General features: G+C 42.4%; 1 protein-coding gene across 10 annotated transcripts in view; it reads right to left on the bottom strand.

Annotated features, from left to right (window-relative positions):
- Positions 1 to 16,481, bottom strand: part of MAP4K4 (mitogen-activated protein kinase kinase kinase kinase 4) — a 163,453-nt gene that overhangs the window by 77,200 nt on the left and 69,772 nt on the right. For all 10 annotated transcript variants that reach the window (XM_063392606.1, XM_063392607.1, XM_063392611.1 and 7 more), the window contains exon 3: positions 9,494 to 9,550. In XM_063392606.1, the coding sequence (XP_063248676.1) occupies positions 9,494 to 9,550 (57 nt within the window). The remainder of the gene's footprint in view (positions 1 to 9,493; positions 9,551 to 16,481) is intronic.

Here is a 16,481-nt window from a genome sequence, read left to right as displayed (position 1 = left end):
AGCACTTCTGCTGTTAGCTTGTTCACTTCTCACAGATTCATCTTTCAGAACAAAACATTGATGAAATGTTCAAGCAATAAAGCCTGACATTAAAAAAAATCAGCAGGTAAACATCACAACCAAAATAATGTGCCTGTGTGGCCAGACACCCATTGCTCTCATCACGCTTGAAAAGCAGGGTCTTAGTAAGAGAGAGCAAGACTAAACTGTGGGCTTATTATGAAGCACCAATCTTTGCAATTTAATGACAACACCTTTGCACTTCTATCTAAAGTATTCTCCACGCTGTATCTACTGTTTTCTGACAGAGAGGTTACTTTCTATCGAGAGGTATGTACACAGGAGCCTTGCTGGCAAGGATTTGAGAACTTAGGGGCTCTGGAGACAAACAGAATCTTCTCCTGCACTGATCAACCAAACTAGTTTGCACAGCATCTCCAAGGCTCTTTTAACACTAGCTCAGCTGTGTGCTTTCCATTGCATATGTAAGAGATTGGGCACAGGGGAAGCAGAACACTTTAGGCACAAGGGCAGGGTTTATTGTGGTTACAAACCAGCTTAGAGTACAATGAATTCCCAGGTCCTCGAGCATTAGCACTTGCTACCATAATCTCTAGATTCAGAAGTTGGGCTTTAAGACTATTTTAGCCAACAACTCCATACACAATCATTCAAACTGTGCCTCGCAAAAGAGGCACTGTCAAGGGACTTAGAAAAAATATTTTTGTCTCATTAAATGTTGGAGAATAACATTGCTATTTTACCTTTATATATACATAGGAACTTTAAGAGATCACATAGGGTAATCTCAGATGTGCAGCACTAGATTTGTGGACCCATAAACTAAAGAAAGAACCAGAGGAGATTTAAAATTCTTGGAAGTAGTTTGCTTGTGCTACACTGCACAGAACTTTTTCCTTAAATAAAAATGAAGCGATCTACCTTCTCCTCATGATTTACAGCAAAACAGTGGCCAGCTGACTGATAATGGAAGGTGGCTAAGGGCTGCCTACCATTTTCAAAGCAGAGGCTATAAATTTCAGCCCCACCCTTCCCCATGCAGCCTGCCAGTTTTCACATAACTTGTCAGGACTTTGTATCTCCGGAATTTCTCCTCCTCATTAAACTTGGCTGAAGTCAACCAGCAGATCCAAATGTTATTTGATGGAAAAGAAGGCAGGACACACTCAGTATCATCAAGAAGCCTCATTTCCTTAGGAAGTCAAGATAAAAATATGGAATGCTGCAGCAAAAACAGGAGGCGCCCACAAGGCAGGTGCAGTTTATGAAAATACAATTAAACACAGTCAAGAAAGATTACATTTCAAGCAGATATATCCCCTTTAATATAAACAGAGAATTAATTCCCCTGACTTTGATCCTAATGCCCAAGCCAGATTTTAAAGTGTATCTCTGAAAGATAGCAGCTTATACTGGACCTGGGATCTTTTGGTTGCCTATGCAGACAGGAAGAATACTCAGCAGACCAAAGTTCAGCCTAGAAACCTACTAAAATGAAAGCACAGTGCTCTGTCACAATCCTTATTGGTTTCACTCTGCCCAAACTGGCAAGAGCACACATGCTCCAACGCTGTATTGACAAGGTTGGCTTGTTATCCTTGAGTAGACACTATATCTGACTCACTGGGGCTAAATCGAGCTGTGCTCTGGGTCTGATAGAAATTACATAAAATGCAGCCCTGTACTTTTGGCTATTATCTGCACACGAAACATTTGTTTCCCATCAGAACTTGAACAGCTTAGACAGCTGAGACAATCAGAGCTTAGCACTGGGGAAGGCAGTGGCAAATCACCTGCACTGAGCCCACCTGCACGAACACTCCTCTTGGCTCAGAAGAAATGCTCCATCACTAGAATTTACACAGGTTATCATTGCTCAAATTCATGTTAGAGCAGGTATGACGGGCAGGTAAAATATCTCAGCTGCGAAGGCATCTGCATGCTATCCACACTGAGCCCTCACCACTGTTAGTATTAGGGTCCAGGACACAGATTGATGCCAGCAGTCATTTGTGTACATATGAAATCATGTGTCATTAGTGACCTCTTTGTCAGTGCTAACAGCAGGACTTCAGATTATTGCAGGTCTCCAGCCTAATAACTGAAGAAAAATAGGCAAAGTATTAGAGCTTAAATGCATGAATATCGCCCACCTGGACAGGGCACAGTGCCCAAGGATGGTAACAGACATCAATGAATTCACCTAGATGACTTACTCTTTCTTTCTCAGTGTGTCACTGCAGCTGCACCATCAGACCAAAGGAAAGAATTTTTTTAACAAGTCCAGACTTGTCCAAAGAGCTCAAGAGTTGCAGAGAAATCTTCTTAATACACAATCCTGTCCTTCTGCCTATAGAAGTCAGCTGTAGCTGTTTCCATTATGCTTCAATACTGAACATGTGCTCTCACATACTGATGAGCAGTAACAGATCTTAGTGCTACAGCTGAATTAGATCCCAAGCATCATCTGCTGGGCTATAGCAGAGTGTTATCTGGTTTTCTTAAAGCCAAGTAGGCAAAACTTTAAAGCCAAGTAGGCAAAACAAATAAAATTCTTTTATGCTCCAAACTACAGCAAAGTTATGTAGACATAACTTCAGGTTGTGTCAACTAAACTACATGTCAATTTATAGAACACTGGTAAAACACTTTCTGCTAGACAGGGCAAGAACCCTGCACACCAGACATAAGCATACAGAGGAGGAGAAGGCAGAGGCAACACTGCTTTCTTTACACTTTTTTCACACTGTGTTCCACAATCAACTTTGAGTATGAAGCTATTGGCCAGCCTAAACTGAAAAAGCCATGCAACAGGAATCCTACTCAATGAGCACCATGAAGCCTTTACAGCTAAAGCTCTCCTGCTGTTGAGAGATGTTGCAATGGTGCCCTCGAGGATCCTCATGGCAAAAGGAATATATCTGTTTCTTTCAGTCTTGAAGTCAGGTTTCCCAAACAAGCTTGTTAAAATATACAGAGGAGTATGCCCACCAGGACAACTGACCATAGGCTGTGCATGCAAACTGTCTTCCTCTCAGGTGGAAAATCTTGCATAAGGAGAAAATATATGTTGAAATAAGCAGACAGAGAAACAAGCAGGTAGGAATGTTTTACATCCATTTTCTTCTCTCTCCTTTGCCAAATTTTCCCTCAAATACACAGTATCAGTGCAAAGTTGCTCTTCACAGGGACAGAGTAATGCAGAGCCTTAGTGCTCAACATCAGCTCTCTCCAGCAGTACAATTTCCCAAGCTGTTTGGTAACAGCCACAGCCTTTTGCCCTGATCTCAAACTGCCTGTGAAGCTCCCTATTCAGTCTCCTTGCAACTGCATAAAACCATCTCCTCCCCTTTCCAAATAAGCTTCTACAGCCTGACAATCTTGCTAACCACCTGAGTAATCAGATGAAGAGAGTGGAAGTTTGCCCTTTATCCAAACTGGTGCCAGCACTGCTCCAGGAACTTTCTTGGATGGCATCCAAAAATTGCAGCTCTGACTTAAACCAGGTGTTAGATGTATCTGCCTTGCTGGGAGATAGAGTCACTGCTCCTCAAAAGGACAAAAGGCTCTTTGAAGTTAAATGTCACTCTACTCTGTTAGAACTATGAGCTGGTAATCTAAGAAATTTCCCAGACACCCAAGGGCAAGGGTGTTGTGACATGTCTGGCACCCCTGCAAGGCTCTATGCACTGCCCTTGCCCTGAGGATGGACAGGAGCACCTCTGACACAAACGAGAATCGTGCAGGAAAAGGGCAGCATGGAGCTGCAGCAGAGCTGGGTCCCACACAGACATCAGCCAGCACCCAGGGCTGAACCTCCTGGCACCAGGTCCAAGGTAAAGCAGGGGGAAGAACTGTGCCAAGCTGCTGGGAAAGGACATGAAGCACAGGTAGGTGAGGGATCTCAATTAAAGAAGGAAATAGTCAATTATACAAACGCTCTGCAGCTCAAAGAAGGCTGTCCTGCTGGCTGAAAGACTATTGTAGCTCTTTTCGACCTCCTCCAAAACCAGATGTTACAGCTCAAGGGACCACTCTGTTCAGCTCTGTTTTCCTCTGAACTGTAATATATAGTTCCCAGCAGCTTTTTTGGAGGTTTATTTGGTTGGTTTGCTTGTTGGGGTTTTTTTGGTTTTTTGTTTTGTTTTTTTCCTAATCCCTAAAAGAGATCAGAGGTTAATCAGCTTCAGGAGAACTGGACAGCAGGGCTATCAAGATTGTAAATAGCTTTCCTATTTATTTCTTTTCCACAGAACAACTCTTTATTTTGCCAGGTAACTGTTTAACCAAAGACTGGAAAATCTTGTACAGACTAGTAGCAAGCAATCTCTCATTTCAGGGACAAGCAAGCAGAATGCCAGTACTCTGCATGGAACAATCTGGATTTTTTAGGTCCCTGATCCATTTTCTCCAACTCACATTAAGAAGAAGTGACTCCTATGAAACATTGGAAGGGCAAAGGCTTTTGGTAACTCTAGTGACTTCAGGTTTGCTTTGGCTAACCTCACAGTAAAAACAGCCATGGACTGGTAATAAGTAGTTTATCAGGCAGCTGCACTAAGCCAGATAAAGCCAGGTAAAGCACTGCATTCATATCTCTACAACAAAGGATGGCCCCTATTCAGATTGTCCAGGCTGGCTTAACCCAGTTCTGTTGCACAGGATCACAAGGATCTGTATTTCCCAATTTTCCAGAGTGAACCATCAACTTTTTTTTATCCCCACCCCCTTCAAACAGATCAAAATCCATGGATTGTCTTTGAATTTTCATGGGGAAAACAAGAACATACATAATAGGGCTAACTTTTGGTTTGGCTTGTTATTTCATCTTTCCCTCATTTTGTCTGCTAGTTTACGTGGGAACTCACATTTTTATTTATCTGCAGTTTTTCTGCAGACTGTTTTGAGATGTGCTATGGAAAATGGACAAATTATCCACACAATTGTAGTTTATACCACCATACAGGCTGTAAGACAGAGACTCACAACAATCAAAGTGACTTTCCTATTGCAACAGAAATAAGAAGTCAGCAGAGTAAGGAAGATGGCAAAGGGAACCTTTCCTCTCTAGGTATGGGAGATGTGCCATGTTTCTCTGCAGGCCTGGAGGTTTTGGTCTGAGGTTGTTAATTTTTCTGCAGAGGACACCCAGAAATAGCAAGACAGGCAAGCTCTAAGAGCAATCCAACTTCTTTCATAAATCAGCAGGATACAGTATCCAGTTGTTTACTTAGCATAATTTTACACAGACTAGATTGGACAAGTCATGAAACACTGGGCACAAGAGCTGAGAAATGCAGCTATTAAAAAAGGCATGTGGAAAACTTTCCCAAGGGATGCCAAGAGTGTGTGTGGGAAGAGGTAGGAGGAAGAAGCAGCAGCGTCAGGGGTTATAACAAACAGAAGAGAAGCAATTGTGTTTTCCCCTCAAAATCACTTACTAAACTTTTCAAAGAGAAAAGCATCGCTGGAAGCAGAACTGAGGAGCGACACTGGAAACAACCGTGTAGCTGCAAGGAAAGGCTCCAAAGCTAAGTTACAGCACAGCCAAGCTTTAGGGTGTGCTGCAAGTTAACAGCTCGGATGCAGGCAGATTTGCCAAGTAAGCTTTGCTAAGGTTTTAAATGCTATTTGCTTCAAGAAAACAGATTCTTCTAGCTAAACAGAGACTGCCAAATCTTAGGAGTCACGGCAGACTTACAATCACGGAAACCTACCAGTATGGTCAGGGAGTGGAAGGGATCAACATGGCCTGAACACCACCTTCTCCCAACCAAGGTCACAAAAGGAACAGAGACATTACAATAGAAAGATTAACAACAGACTACATATAATGCCTCACAACAAGCATGCAGCATGAGATGCATCCTACATGTGTAGATTTTGTAAAACAATTTTTAAAGTCCGCATACACTGATAGTTTGCACTGTTCCCCTTTTACGGTCATTGGGCTCATTCCAACAAGGAATAAGAATAGCTTTCCATTGATGAAAACTGGTGGCTTTTTTGGTTTTATTTGTTCTACACTCCAGCGAAATCTTTTTCAGCCTACATGCACTGCAGCTTTGCAGTCCAAAAGTGAAAAGACGACCTACCTGCACATGATTCTGTGTGAAAACCCATAGATCTTTAGGTCTTACAGTTCCCTTAGTGCTTGCTTTAGGGCTGTAGATCTAAAGATCGGTAAAGATCCAGTCCTCTAAGTATTTTCCTTATTTGTTTAGAAAGGAGGAAAGTAGAAGAGGCAGGAAAGTTTTATGCACATCAAGATCCCCCAATGTTTCAGGCAGCAGAACCAACTAGTCATAATTTATTCAAAGATCAAGGCTGATAGGCTTCAGCCCACCTCCTCTTTTCTCATCCTTGCCACCATTCTTTTCAAAATTAAAACCTAAAGAGAAAACCACAAGAAAAGATGAGAAGGATGAAGAGCATTTCCACAGTGCCATGTGCACTACAGAGGTGTAATATTTCTTCCCATGCCTCTAGTCAGGTTATACTACCTCATTTTCTTCATGCCAACCTAAACTTTTTAAGGAAAGACTTCACTCTGACTTTGACATCCCTCCTGTTTGGGTGATCAAAGCTTTACAGCCCAGAACTAACATAACTTCGTTGATCCTGAGCAATGTGTGAATTGTAGAATCGTGGCCTTGAAAACCAAAAATCTGGGGTGTGCCCATAGAGCATGCCAATACATTAGGTTTTCTAATTTGTTAAGCATTTGGCAAAGCAAGCACTGGATCAGAGGTATCCCAGAAGAAAGGAAGTCTTGTGTCTGTTCTCAGTTCAGGTTAGTCAGAATAATCAGATATCCCCCATGGCACCGCTCGAATTTAAGCAGAAAGGCAGAACACTGCCAATAAAATATGCACATAGACACACATCACCTACAGCTTCAAGGAACCACTCATCAGAAAATGCAATTTCAGTTTTGTGGAAGTTTCCACTCAAGTCTCTTTCTCCATGGGCATGGATATAGTATTACCATTAGCAGTTCATCTAGCTGTAGCTCTTTAAAGCAGGCAAAGAAGGTGAATTTGTGGCTGTGGTTCCCTCAGCACTTCCTTCGGAACAGTGTTAAGGGTAGCAGCCACTGCCCTCTCTGTTCCCATGTTTTCTCCTCCCACTGTCCCCGTAAGTTGTGAGCTAGAACCAGGATGGACCTGCATTGTTTGCCAGCAAAGAAGGTGTTTATGAAACAAACCCTTGAGGACCTATGGCTTGAGGATATGGCCACCTCCAGCAGAAATATCAACTTAAGCTACCGCCCCTTCTTCCTGATAGCCAGCAGTGGCTCTTTTTCAATCTCATGCCACCTTCTTCATAGCAACCACACAAGAGTTTGCAATATCATGTGCTGAACTCAATCAATGAACCAACCCAGTCTATAAATAACCAGGGAGAGAAGTAAGGGTATTTTAAAACTGGAACCAGAGCCCATTCACTGATCCAGGCCACCATCTGGCCCCAAGGCAGCTGTGTCAGCACAAGTGCTGGGAAATGGGCAAGGAACCAGTAAACAAGGCTGGACTAGAACATCCTACAGCCACATCTGCCACTGAGAAAATGGTACATGCAACACCATCACCCATGCCTGGTCTTAAAAAGTGGAGCTGACTTAATACAACTTAGAAGAATTTACACGTTTTCAGTGTCTGTGAGCTCTTCACTTTGAAGCAAAAACACATGAGCTCCACTGGTAGGAATGACAATGCTTTTAAGCTGCATGGGGCTAAACTCTCCAAACTTCTTGCTCTGACTACCCTTCATCCCCTAAAAAAGCATTACACTTATGAGATAAAAGACAGTGCCAATATACAACTTGTTTTCAAAGCCAGACAAAAATTAGAGTAAGTTTCAAAACCTATCTCCTGCAACATGAGCTTAGCCATACTATAGACAGTGTTTTCCATATGTTTTCCTTTTTCTGTGCAACCTCTCTATTACAACTGTTTGTGATTAATAGATGCTATTAAAAACAGGGGGTGTGCAGCAGAGCCAATCTTAGTATTATGGAAGAAGCTATTGTCATGCACAGTCCAGCAAGCTGCCCTGTGTAAAATTAATGCACAAATGAAAACATTTGCTGTGCAAAGAACGTTCACTGTGTGTATGTACCTTCAATGTACCTTCATTCTTCTCTGGTTTCTCTGCTTGTTAACTGCAGCAAAAAAAGCACTGCCTCCCCATGAAGGCAGCCTTTGAAAAACTTCAGCTGAAAACTGATCTTTATCAAGCCATCAGACAAAATGGAGTATCTAGCTGTTGGCAGATACAACAGCTGAAGTTAGAGAGCAGCAGTCACACTGCCCATCGATCACTAGAGATTCAGAGATAAGACTGGAGTCCTATCAGTTGACCTAACCCTGCCTCTTGTTTTTCTCCTCTCCTGCCTGTTTACCCATTACACCCCAGCACTCATGTAGGATCTTGTGTCCAAGGCCTTTTTTACCTGTTGCACCTATACACACACTAAGCTATAAAATATTCTGCAGCAGTATCTTTGCAGAAGTTCTGCTTGTAATAACCATCTTGGCCCAAGACCCCCTGCTCTGCACGATGTAGACACATTAACGTAAATATTCCCCCATGCGTAAGACTGAGGAGCACAGAAGAATAGGATAGTTTGAAAAGGCACAACCTCTCTACAGAAGAGGGGAATCAGTCAAGTTTTGCAGATATCACATGGGAGAATCTCACTCGATTTTAAATTTAAAGCTGTTAATTTGTGAATGGAACTCTATATAACACAAATAGAGTAACAGGGAGAAGCCCATGCTTTTCTTCATCTGTTTTGAAGACTTAATTTAAACTGATTGCTTTTTGAACAGCATAATCTGCAAGACACACAAGGATTCAAATATAGGCCTATATTATTTTATTTCTTTGACTGGGTTAATTTCCCCTCTTTCCCATCTAAAGCTCCACAGTAAATCCCCATGGGTCAGTTACTGCAACTACTTTTACATTGCTGAATTCTGTTAGCAGCCTGCTCATCATTCCTGCAGATGTTTCTGCTTTTAGGCTTCTTGGAACTACATTGGATTCATTCCTTTGAATTAGCATATACCCTCTGTAGGCTGCAGATGTACCAGGGAGAACACTGTCCTCTACATCAAGCAGACACCTCCTTTTTGGTAAAAGCAAGATGATACATTTCAGAGAAAAAAGTGGGAAGCAAGCAATCTGAACTTTTTCCCCCTCTTCTAAGGAATTTCTGCCAAGAGAGTGCTACATGCACCCATGTGCCCTGGGACTGGACAAAGCAATTTGTGAAGGCCAAACGCCCCAGCACAGAGGTACACAGAAACCTCCGGCAGACAGACTGGAGAGGTCAGGTCCTGCAAGCAGAGAGCAAACGCTCACAGGCAAGGATCATGCCTTTCAACAGAAATATGAGGTAAGCCTTACATCATCTCATTATTAGATTTTACACATCACTAATAAAGCAGAAGTTTCCTCTACTCACCTCAGTAACGTCCATGACTTTGATGGCTGCCAGCTGACCCGTTTTGACATGGCGACCCTGAGAAAGAGAGAGAGAACAGTCAGAACCAGCATCTCACCCCTCCCACCAGCTTACACAGAGCAAAACACTTGGACAAGAGTTCCAATCACTGGCTTTTCCCCAGCTATGCTGGACCCTTCTGATACTTCCTAGGAAATAATACAAATACTCTAGACGGCTAAAAGAACAACAACAAATTTAAAGTGTTCCTCTTCAAATTTTAATACCCATTTCTTTTTCTCCACATTAAAATGATGATTATCAAGTACAAACTGGTTATATTCACAGTTTCTCTTCTGTTTACTTTAGCAAAGCTTGTCGTCAGTAATAATAGTTTTTTAACATGTCAGAATAAATTCCATGTGTTGCATATTTTATTTTTATCAACCAATGGCTAGTACCTAGGTGATACATTACTTTACCTAGTAAGCATTATTAGCCCATGCTTAGGGCTTAGGACATTTCTCACTGGTTTGGTCTTCCCAAGTAAAAAAAGTGAGGTTTCTGCAAGGGATGCATCAGACCTGCAAGAGCTCTCTTTGCTTGTCTCACAGTGGCTAGATAAGAACAAGATGTCATCTCCCTTCAGCTACACCACGGTAAGGGTACAGTTTCTCAGTACAGCTGCAGCTGAGTTAACAGATCTCAGCTCCTGCAGCAGGGAGCTCCTACCCTTCCTTCCTCTGCCTCCTTCCAGCCTCCTGTCAAATATTTCTCCCAGGAGCACTGAGCTCCTTCTGGCACGCATTGTATCATATGATAAGCTGATTGAGATCACTAAAACGGCAGAAAGTTAACACAGAAAAAGCAAACTGCGGGGTGGGGCAGAGGATTGCAGTCCAGGAAATTAAACTGGTTTGTTCTGCAGTGGAAACAGAGCCGGAGCCAGCAGGATGCAGATCACACGGTTGGGAGGCAAGCGGTGTGGCAGACACCTCCAGCTCTGGTAGGCTGTAACTCGCCTCAGCTGACTTCTAACAAAAGCCTTTTTCTCTCCACTGTGTGTTTACATGAGGTAGAGACATCAATTAGCTGTTGTGCACTTTTTTTTCTAAACACTCACTTAGAAATGGTCCTAATATTGGTATTTTCCAGCTCTCCCCTTAACACTCAGCAGTCTAACACCCAACAGTCCTAAGCCAGTCAAACAGGCCAGTCTCCCAACCACTTTCCCAGGCACCATCTCCAAAGGTTCTTATCCGTATCAGTCAAGCTCTCTAGCAGCAGGTATGCCCATTAAATTTCTTCACTTTTATCACATATAATGATAAGAATTCAATGGAACATTTAACTGAAGTCACAGTTCCTTTATTTCTCTCCTCACCAATTTCTGAGTCTTCCAAGCAGAAACCTATATGATGGACACAAATAGTGTATTTTTCACCTGGACTAACATATTAATCTCTTTACAGGGTCTTTTGAGATTGGCACCCCAAAACTGAAGTACCTCAAACCACTAGTCTCTTTAGAGAAATCCTGACCCTTTCACATCTTATGATGTCCTCCATGGAGGTAATGGCCAGGCATTGCTGGTGCACTCAAAAGGACGAAGTGCAGAATTCACTGCTTCAGTTTTCTTCCACAACTCTTCTTGTGCTTCACTCTCCCCCTTACTAACCAATCCACATGCTTTCTATAAATACATTACTGTGCTCAGGCTTTTGCTTGCTCTGTAAATTTGCTTTACTGCAGGCATTTCTTTTTACAGCTTAGTCTCAAGCTGGTTTTGATTTTGAAACAAAGTTAGGGGTCGTAACATGTGTGCAGTAGCAAACACTGACCTCACCTTGACCTTACTACTTCTTGAACCAAAGTCTTTTGGCAAGCCCAGGAGATTTCCAACTCCAATTTCCCACCCTGGACCACTGCCTAATGACAAAAGCCAGTGGTCTTCTCCTCAAGACTTACCATCCCACAAGGAAGGAGGGGAAAATGGCTTACATTGAGGCGGAAAAATGCCTACTCTCACCTCTGCCCTCATTTTCCAAAGCTCTGTTGAAAGAATTTGAAAGCCCGAGGACATGGGAAGAACAGTTTTAGGTACAAAAAGAATATGCTAAAGATAACAGAGAAACAAAGACATCTCTGAGGAAAAAACACAACAATAAGGAGGTCTGAGAAGAAAACTCTTTTAAAAAAAGCAGTGAAATATAATTCCCCATTCACTCTGCAGCAAAGTGGAGGTGCTAAAATGGTGGCAGAACATACTCAAGCAGAAAATGTGGCATGCAGCACAGAGAAGTAGCATGATGCCATGTTCATGGAATTTTTGCTGTTTGTCTTTTTAAATCAACTAACTACTGGTGGGCTTGCTATTTTCAGAGAGACACCTAAAATTTCCCAGTGCTCGACTTCACAGCTTTTCTGAAGTCAATGTTCTTCCCTGTAAGACTGGCCCACTCGGGATGACTAATGTGCACCAGCCCTACCATCCTTCCCCTGCAGCTTTACGGGATCCTGCTGGTGCCTCCACGACTGCCCCTATGAAAACTGGGGCCAGCTACGGCAGAACACAGCCACTGCTCATGTTTCACTTTGCTTCTTCTGGGAGGGGAAAAGCCTCTACATAACCCTCCTAAGGGACTGGAAGCAAGGGAACTGCAGAGTGTGGGAAGTGTGGTCTGCTCAGTATCCCAGACCAAATTTAAACCCTGGTCACTTCAAAATACTGTTTAAAATTACTCCAAATATCCTTTTCGTAATGTATGGAGCACTCACATTCTAAAAATCTACAACATATGGGGAGGAGGAGGGATGGCCTGCATGACATTAATTTATATGAGAGAAGTAAAAAGACATTTTGAAACCACACTCTTTTCATTAAAAATATTTTCAGCGGGCGGGAAAAAACAAACATCACAAGCACAGCATATAAGCATGAGCAGAGTATTTGTTTGTTTATTCGCTTAACAGTTCTGCTCAAGAACAGACCTGTCAAACTATTAGCATGCTGGAATAATTTCGCTTGCAACATGAAATGGCTAAGCATTCCCATTTTGGAAACCAATCGTCAGATTTTCAGAGCCAGCTCTTGCTTTGGAAAAATTTGTCAGTGTTAAAAAGAGTCATAATAAAATTGCAACGTGGTTGAATGTGAAGAAAGAACTGCAGAAATCAGAGATCGGAGAAACCCTCTGAACTTAATCTCCTGGGATTAAAATTTATTCAAATTCTGCTCACAGGGCACTTCACAAATGCAGTAACCATCAAGGCTTCTTCCAGACACCACATCTCAGCAACGCCACTCCACTGGGATAACATTTTTCACGCAGAATAAGGCCTCTGCTTTTGTGCAGTGTGGACACATGACCCCTCAGGGCATCCAGGGATCCCCATTCCCATGGCAAGGCAGAGCTTCTTGCAGCTCTGTTTTCTCCAGGCAAATTGTTGGCAATTACCTTCTGGACATCTGAAAAGCTCTGCAATATTGCAAAATGCAACCCATGCTAACTGAAAACAGCAGTTCCTTTAAATATTGCTAGATGCCAAATATCAGAGGCTGAGGATCACAAGATACTCTCCCATAGCCAGAATGTTGTGTGGATATGAAATGTGCAATGAAAACAACAGCAACCTAGAAGCACCTTGCTAAGCATAATGTGATTGTCTCCAGGGCCAACAGGCTGAGGAAGCTGCAGAGGTTTCTTCGAGTAGTGGCAGCAACAGGCAGAAAAGGCTACATCATCCTGGGAGTGAGAGTTCGCCTCTTACTGGGTTTTAGCATGGGAACCACAAGAAAACATCAGCACTGTCAGCTCGTCCCCATGGAAATGAGCCCACCAACACATTCCCTTCATTTAGACCACATCAAGATTTTATTCACCAAAATTTCTGAACCAGTTCTTGTTTCTTACACATTCTCCCCACTTTTCTCTCCCTCATTTCATGGTTCTATTCATATTAAAGCACTTGGTGTATCCTCCCAAGGAAGCAGCATAAGAATATTTTTAAGAGTGCTACTTGTACTACTGCATTTTTAAATGGCCTATTGGGATGAGCAAGTCCATGGAATTGGGACTGCCAACCTCAAATCTTGTCCTGTTTCTTCTCATGCAGATGACTGCAAGCTCATTTACATAGAGCTGTAGTTCTTCTCATCAACACAGAAATACTGCAGCATTTAACTGGATCCTAAACTGAATCCACTACTTAAGCACATTCCTAGTCATGTCTGATAGCAATATGGTGTTTATTTCTCATCTCAGTGGGCTTTATGCATGTTGAAAAGCAGAGGGGACAAGGGGAATCCGTGGTAGACTGCCAAGATCTGCAGAACATTATAAATTTCAAGCCTTCCCACACTCTCCAAGTCAGTTAATACACCTACTTCTTGCCTCTTTCCTCCTTTGCACACATAATTACTGTAAAATTTTTAGTTTAGAAAGGTTCAAAGGCAAGTGGTGTTATGTGCTGTTTTTCACGGTGCTTTTTTTCTCTTGTGCCTTTCTGTTATTGAAGAACTATGCAAATGAAGTACAAAAGAAATGCTATCAGCTAATTTACCTCTTCCCCCCCTCCCCAATTATCCAAGATATTTATGTCACAGTAATGTAATTCTCCTACTAACACAGTTTCAAACCTGCATATTAAGGTGTCTCTGGGAGACTGTTCCTGGAAGCTTGCTCCCCAGCTAAATGGCATAGAAGTAGCATATGGGGCAATATCACACATTAAGGAAGGAATGCACCATTTGTGACTCATGATTTGCAAGTTTGGATTATCCCGTGCATTGTACACAATTAAGTCTTCGGTAAACTTCTCCCAGCTCCCAGTATTCTATGCTGACAGTTGTAAAAAGAAGAGGAATTGATTTGGAAAAAAACCAAAAACCTACTAATCCAATTTCAGTTGCCACAATGCACACAGAAGCAGACCAGATTTAGACATGCCATTAAGCGAAAATTCACCACAGTACCGCCTCTTAGCAGTGAGTGCTGTACAATGCCTCCATGTCAACTTAACTTTCTGTTTTGTTTCACATTCAGTTGACTCTTAACTCCTACCAGCCTGAGGCAACAGGCCATGAAGCAACACTCTGTTACTAGGTTGCATGCCCCAGTGCAATAAGTGATAACTTATTACTCCAAGTCATGTTTACCATCAGCTCTTTTTGTCACTTGCCAGCATAGAAAGTTGTAGACCAACCAACTTTGCATTGTGAAAACTTGGACTCTACATGGCATTTCTTTCCACCCCCTGAAAAGACCAGGTCTACCCTGTGAAAAGCAATGGGAGTGGTGTTTGGGGAGGAAACAGAAAATATTTTTGACAGGCAAAAAGACAGAATGGCACAAAGTGAAAACAACCTCCCCAGTCAAAACCCAAAACTTAAATATAAAGTGTTCTTAAGCAAGAAGTCTATGTAACTGTAACTGCATTAGTAGCCAAAATTATGCTATTCCTACTGATACAGCGTTCTGTAAGGTAAATAATCATAGGCTCCAGCAATGGAGATGAATTTGTAAACAAAAAGGATAATGTTTATCTGGCATGAAAACTACTTTTAGAATAAAAATGAGCAAAAAAACCTCAGTACAAAAACCTGGAAAATCACTGCAGAAATACATGAGAAGAAGTCATCCTGTTAGATGATTTCTAAACCCAAACTAATCAGTGCTATTAAAGGCTGTCACCATTTCAGTCAAAGACAGGACAGAGCTCTTGTGTTTTCCTTCTGTCTAACTCTTGACATCAAATGCCTGGAAAGCAAAACAGAAAATAACATACTCTCTATGCTACTTTTGATATCCACAGGCTCACTAGCTGCCTATTGAAGAAATAATAATGACAATTTACTCATGCATAGTACTGCATTCCGTGAAATAATGCACAGAAAGATACACAGTTATTATCGGTTTTGTTCTTCTGGGGACAGTGAAAAGATGTTTCCCACTAGGAAGAAAAAAAAAAAAAAAAAAAAAAAAGAGTTCTATTCACTGATTTTTCACTTTGATTCCTAGTTTTGTGGTAGCTTTCCCACTGTGAAAGATGCTGGATATACATTATCAGAGGCATTTCCTTCTCCTCAACAGCTCATTGCCTAAATAGGAAGAAAAGAAAGGGGAGGGGGTAGAAAGAATGGTGGGAAAAGCATGGCAGAAAGCCACAATCTAACTTTCCCAGGATAACAACAGGTCAGCTGCAGAGCTCAGTTAGGAGGCATCTCTGCTGACTGCCAGCACGCTGCCCAGCAGTGTGCACCCATCAGCAGGAGATGTTTTGGTCTGATGGGAGAAGACAGAAAGAGAACTGCAAAGGCAGACAGTTCTCTTGACAATTCACCTGGAAAACAACACCAGTTCCCCAAGGAGCTTTGAAAGATTTGCCTGAGGCCTGACGTTCATGATGGTTTCAGTTCACAGCCACTGAAACACTTCACCTGGCAATAGATTAAAAAAGATAGCAAAAGAAGGGGATGCAGGGGAAGGGGGAGGGTAAGAGGAGTGCAGCTGTGCAGTTTAGGACTATGGATGGTCCTTCGTTAACCCAGTCATGTCAACTGCAGTCCATTCAGCCAACTGGGATCCCTTCAAGATTACACATTTCCTGACTCAAATGGCACAAAACGTTCCCTTACCAAGTGAAGGCTACAGATTGCCCTGTTTTTCATTCCTCAAATACCGAGCAGGAGAGGCTGACAAACAGGGGCTTGCTGGCAACACCGGCAGCAAGGTCGCGATGTGTTTTTCACACAAGGCCATAGAAAAATTTTTGACAGATACACTGTCCTGAGTGCTGCCCCTCTGCCAGACACCCTAGTCACCAGCTGTGTGCTGGATTAAGTTTTGCTGCTCTGTAGGTGACTGCCAGAGCTTCCTGCACCAGACTAGATGTTTCTTCTAAACGGACACTTGAGCTAACTGGCTTGAGACCCCAGTCCGGAAGATACCCTCTTCAAGAGCCATCTCTGAAGTCATCATCCTGTTCTTCCAGTCACCACCAGGCTGTG

This window comes from Prinia subflava, chromosome 3, assembly GCF_021018805.1.
Source record: "Prinia subflava isolate CZ2003 ecotype Zambia chromosome 3, Cam_Psub_1.2, whole genome shotgun sequence".
NCBI lineage: Eukaryota > Metazoa > Chordata > Aves > Passeriformes > Cisticolidae > Prinia > Prinia subflava.
The sequence above is the reverse complement of the archived record's forward strand: the minus strand, read 5'-3'. Positions and strand labels throughout refer to the sequence as shown.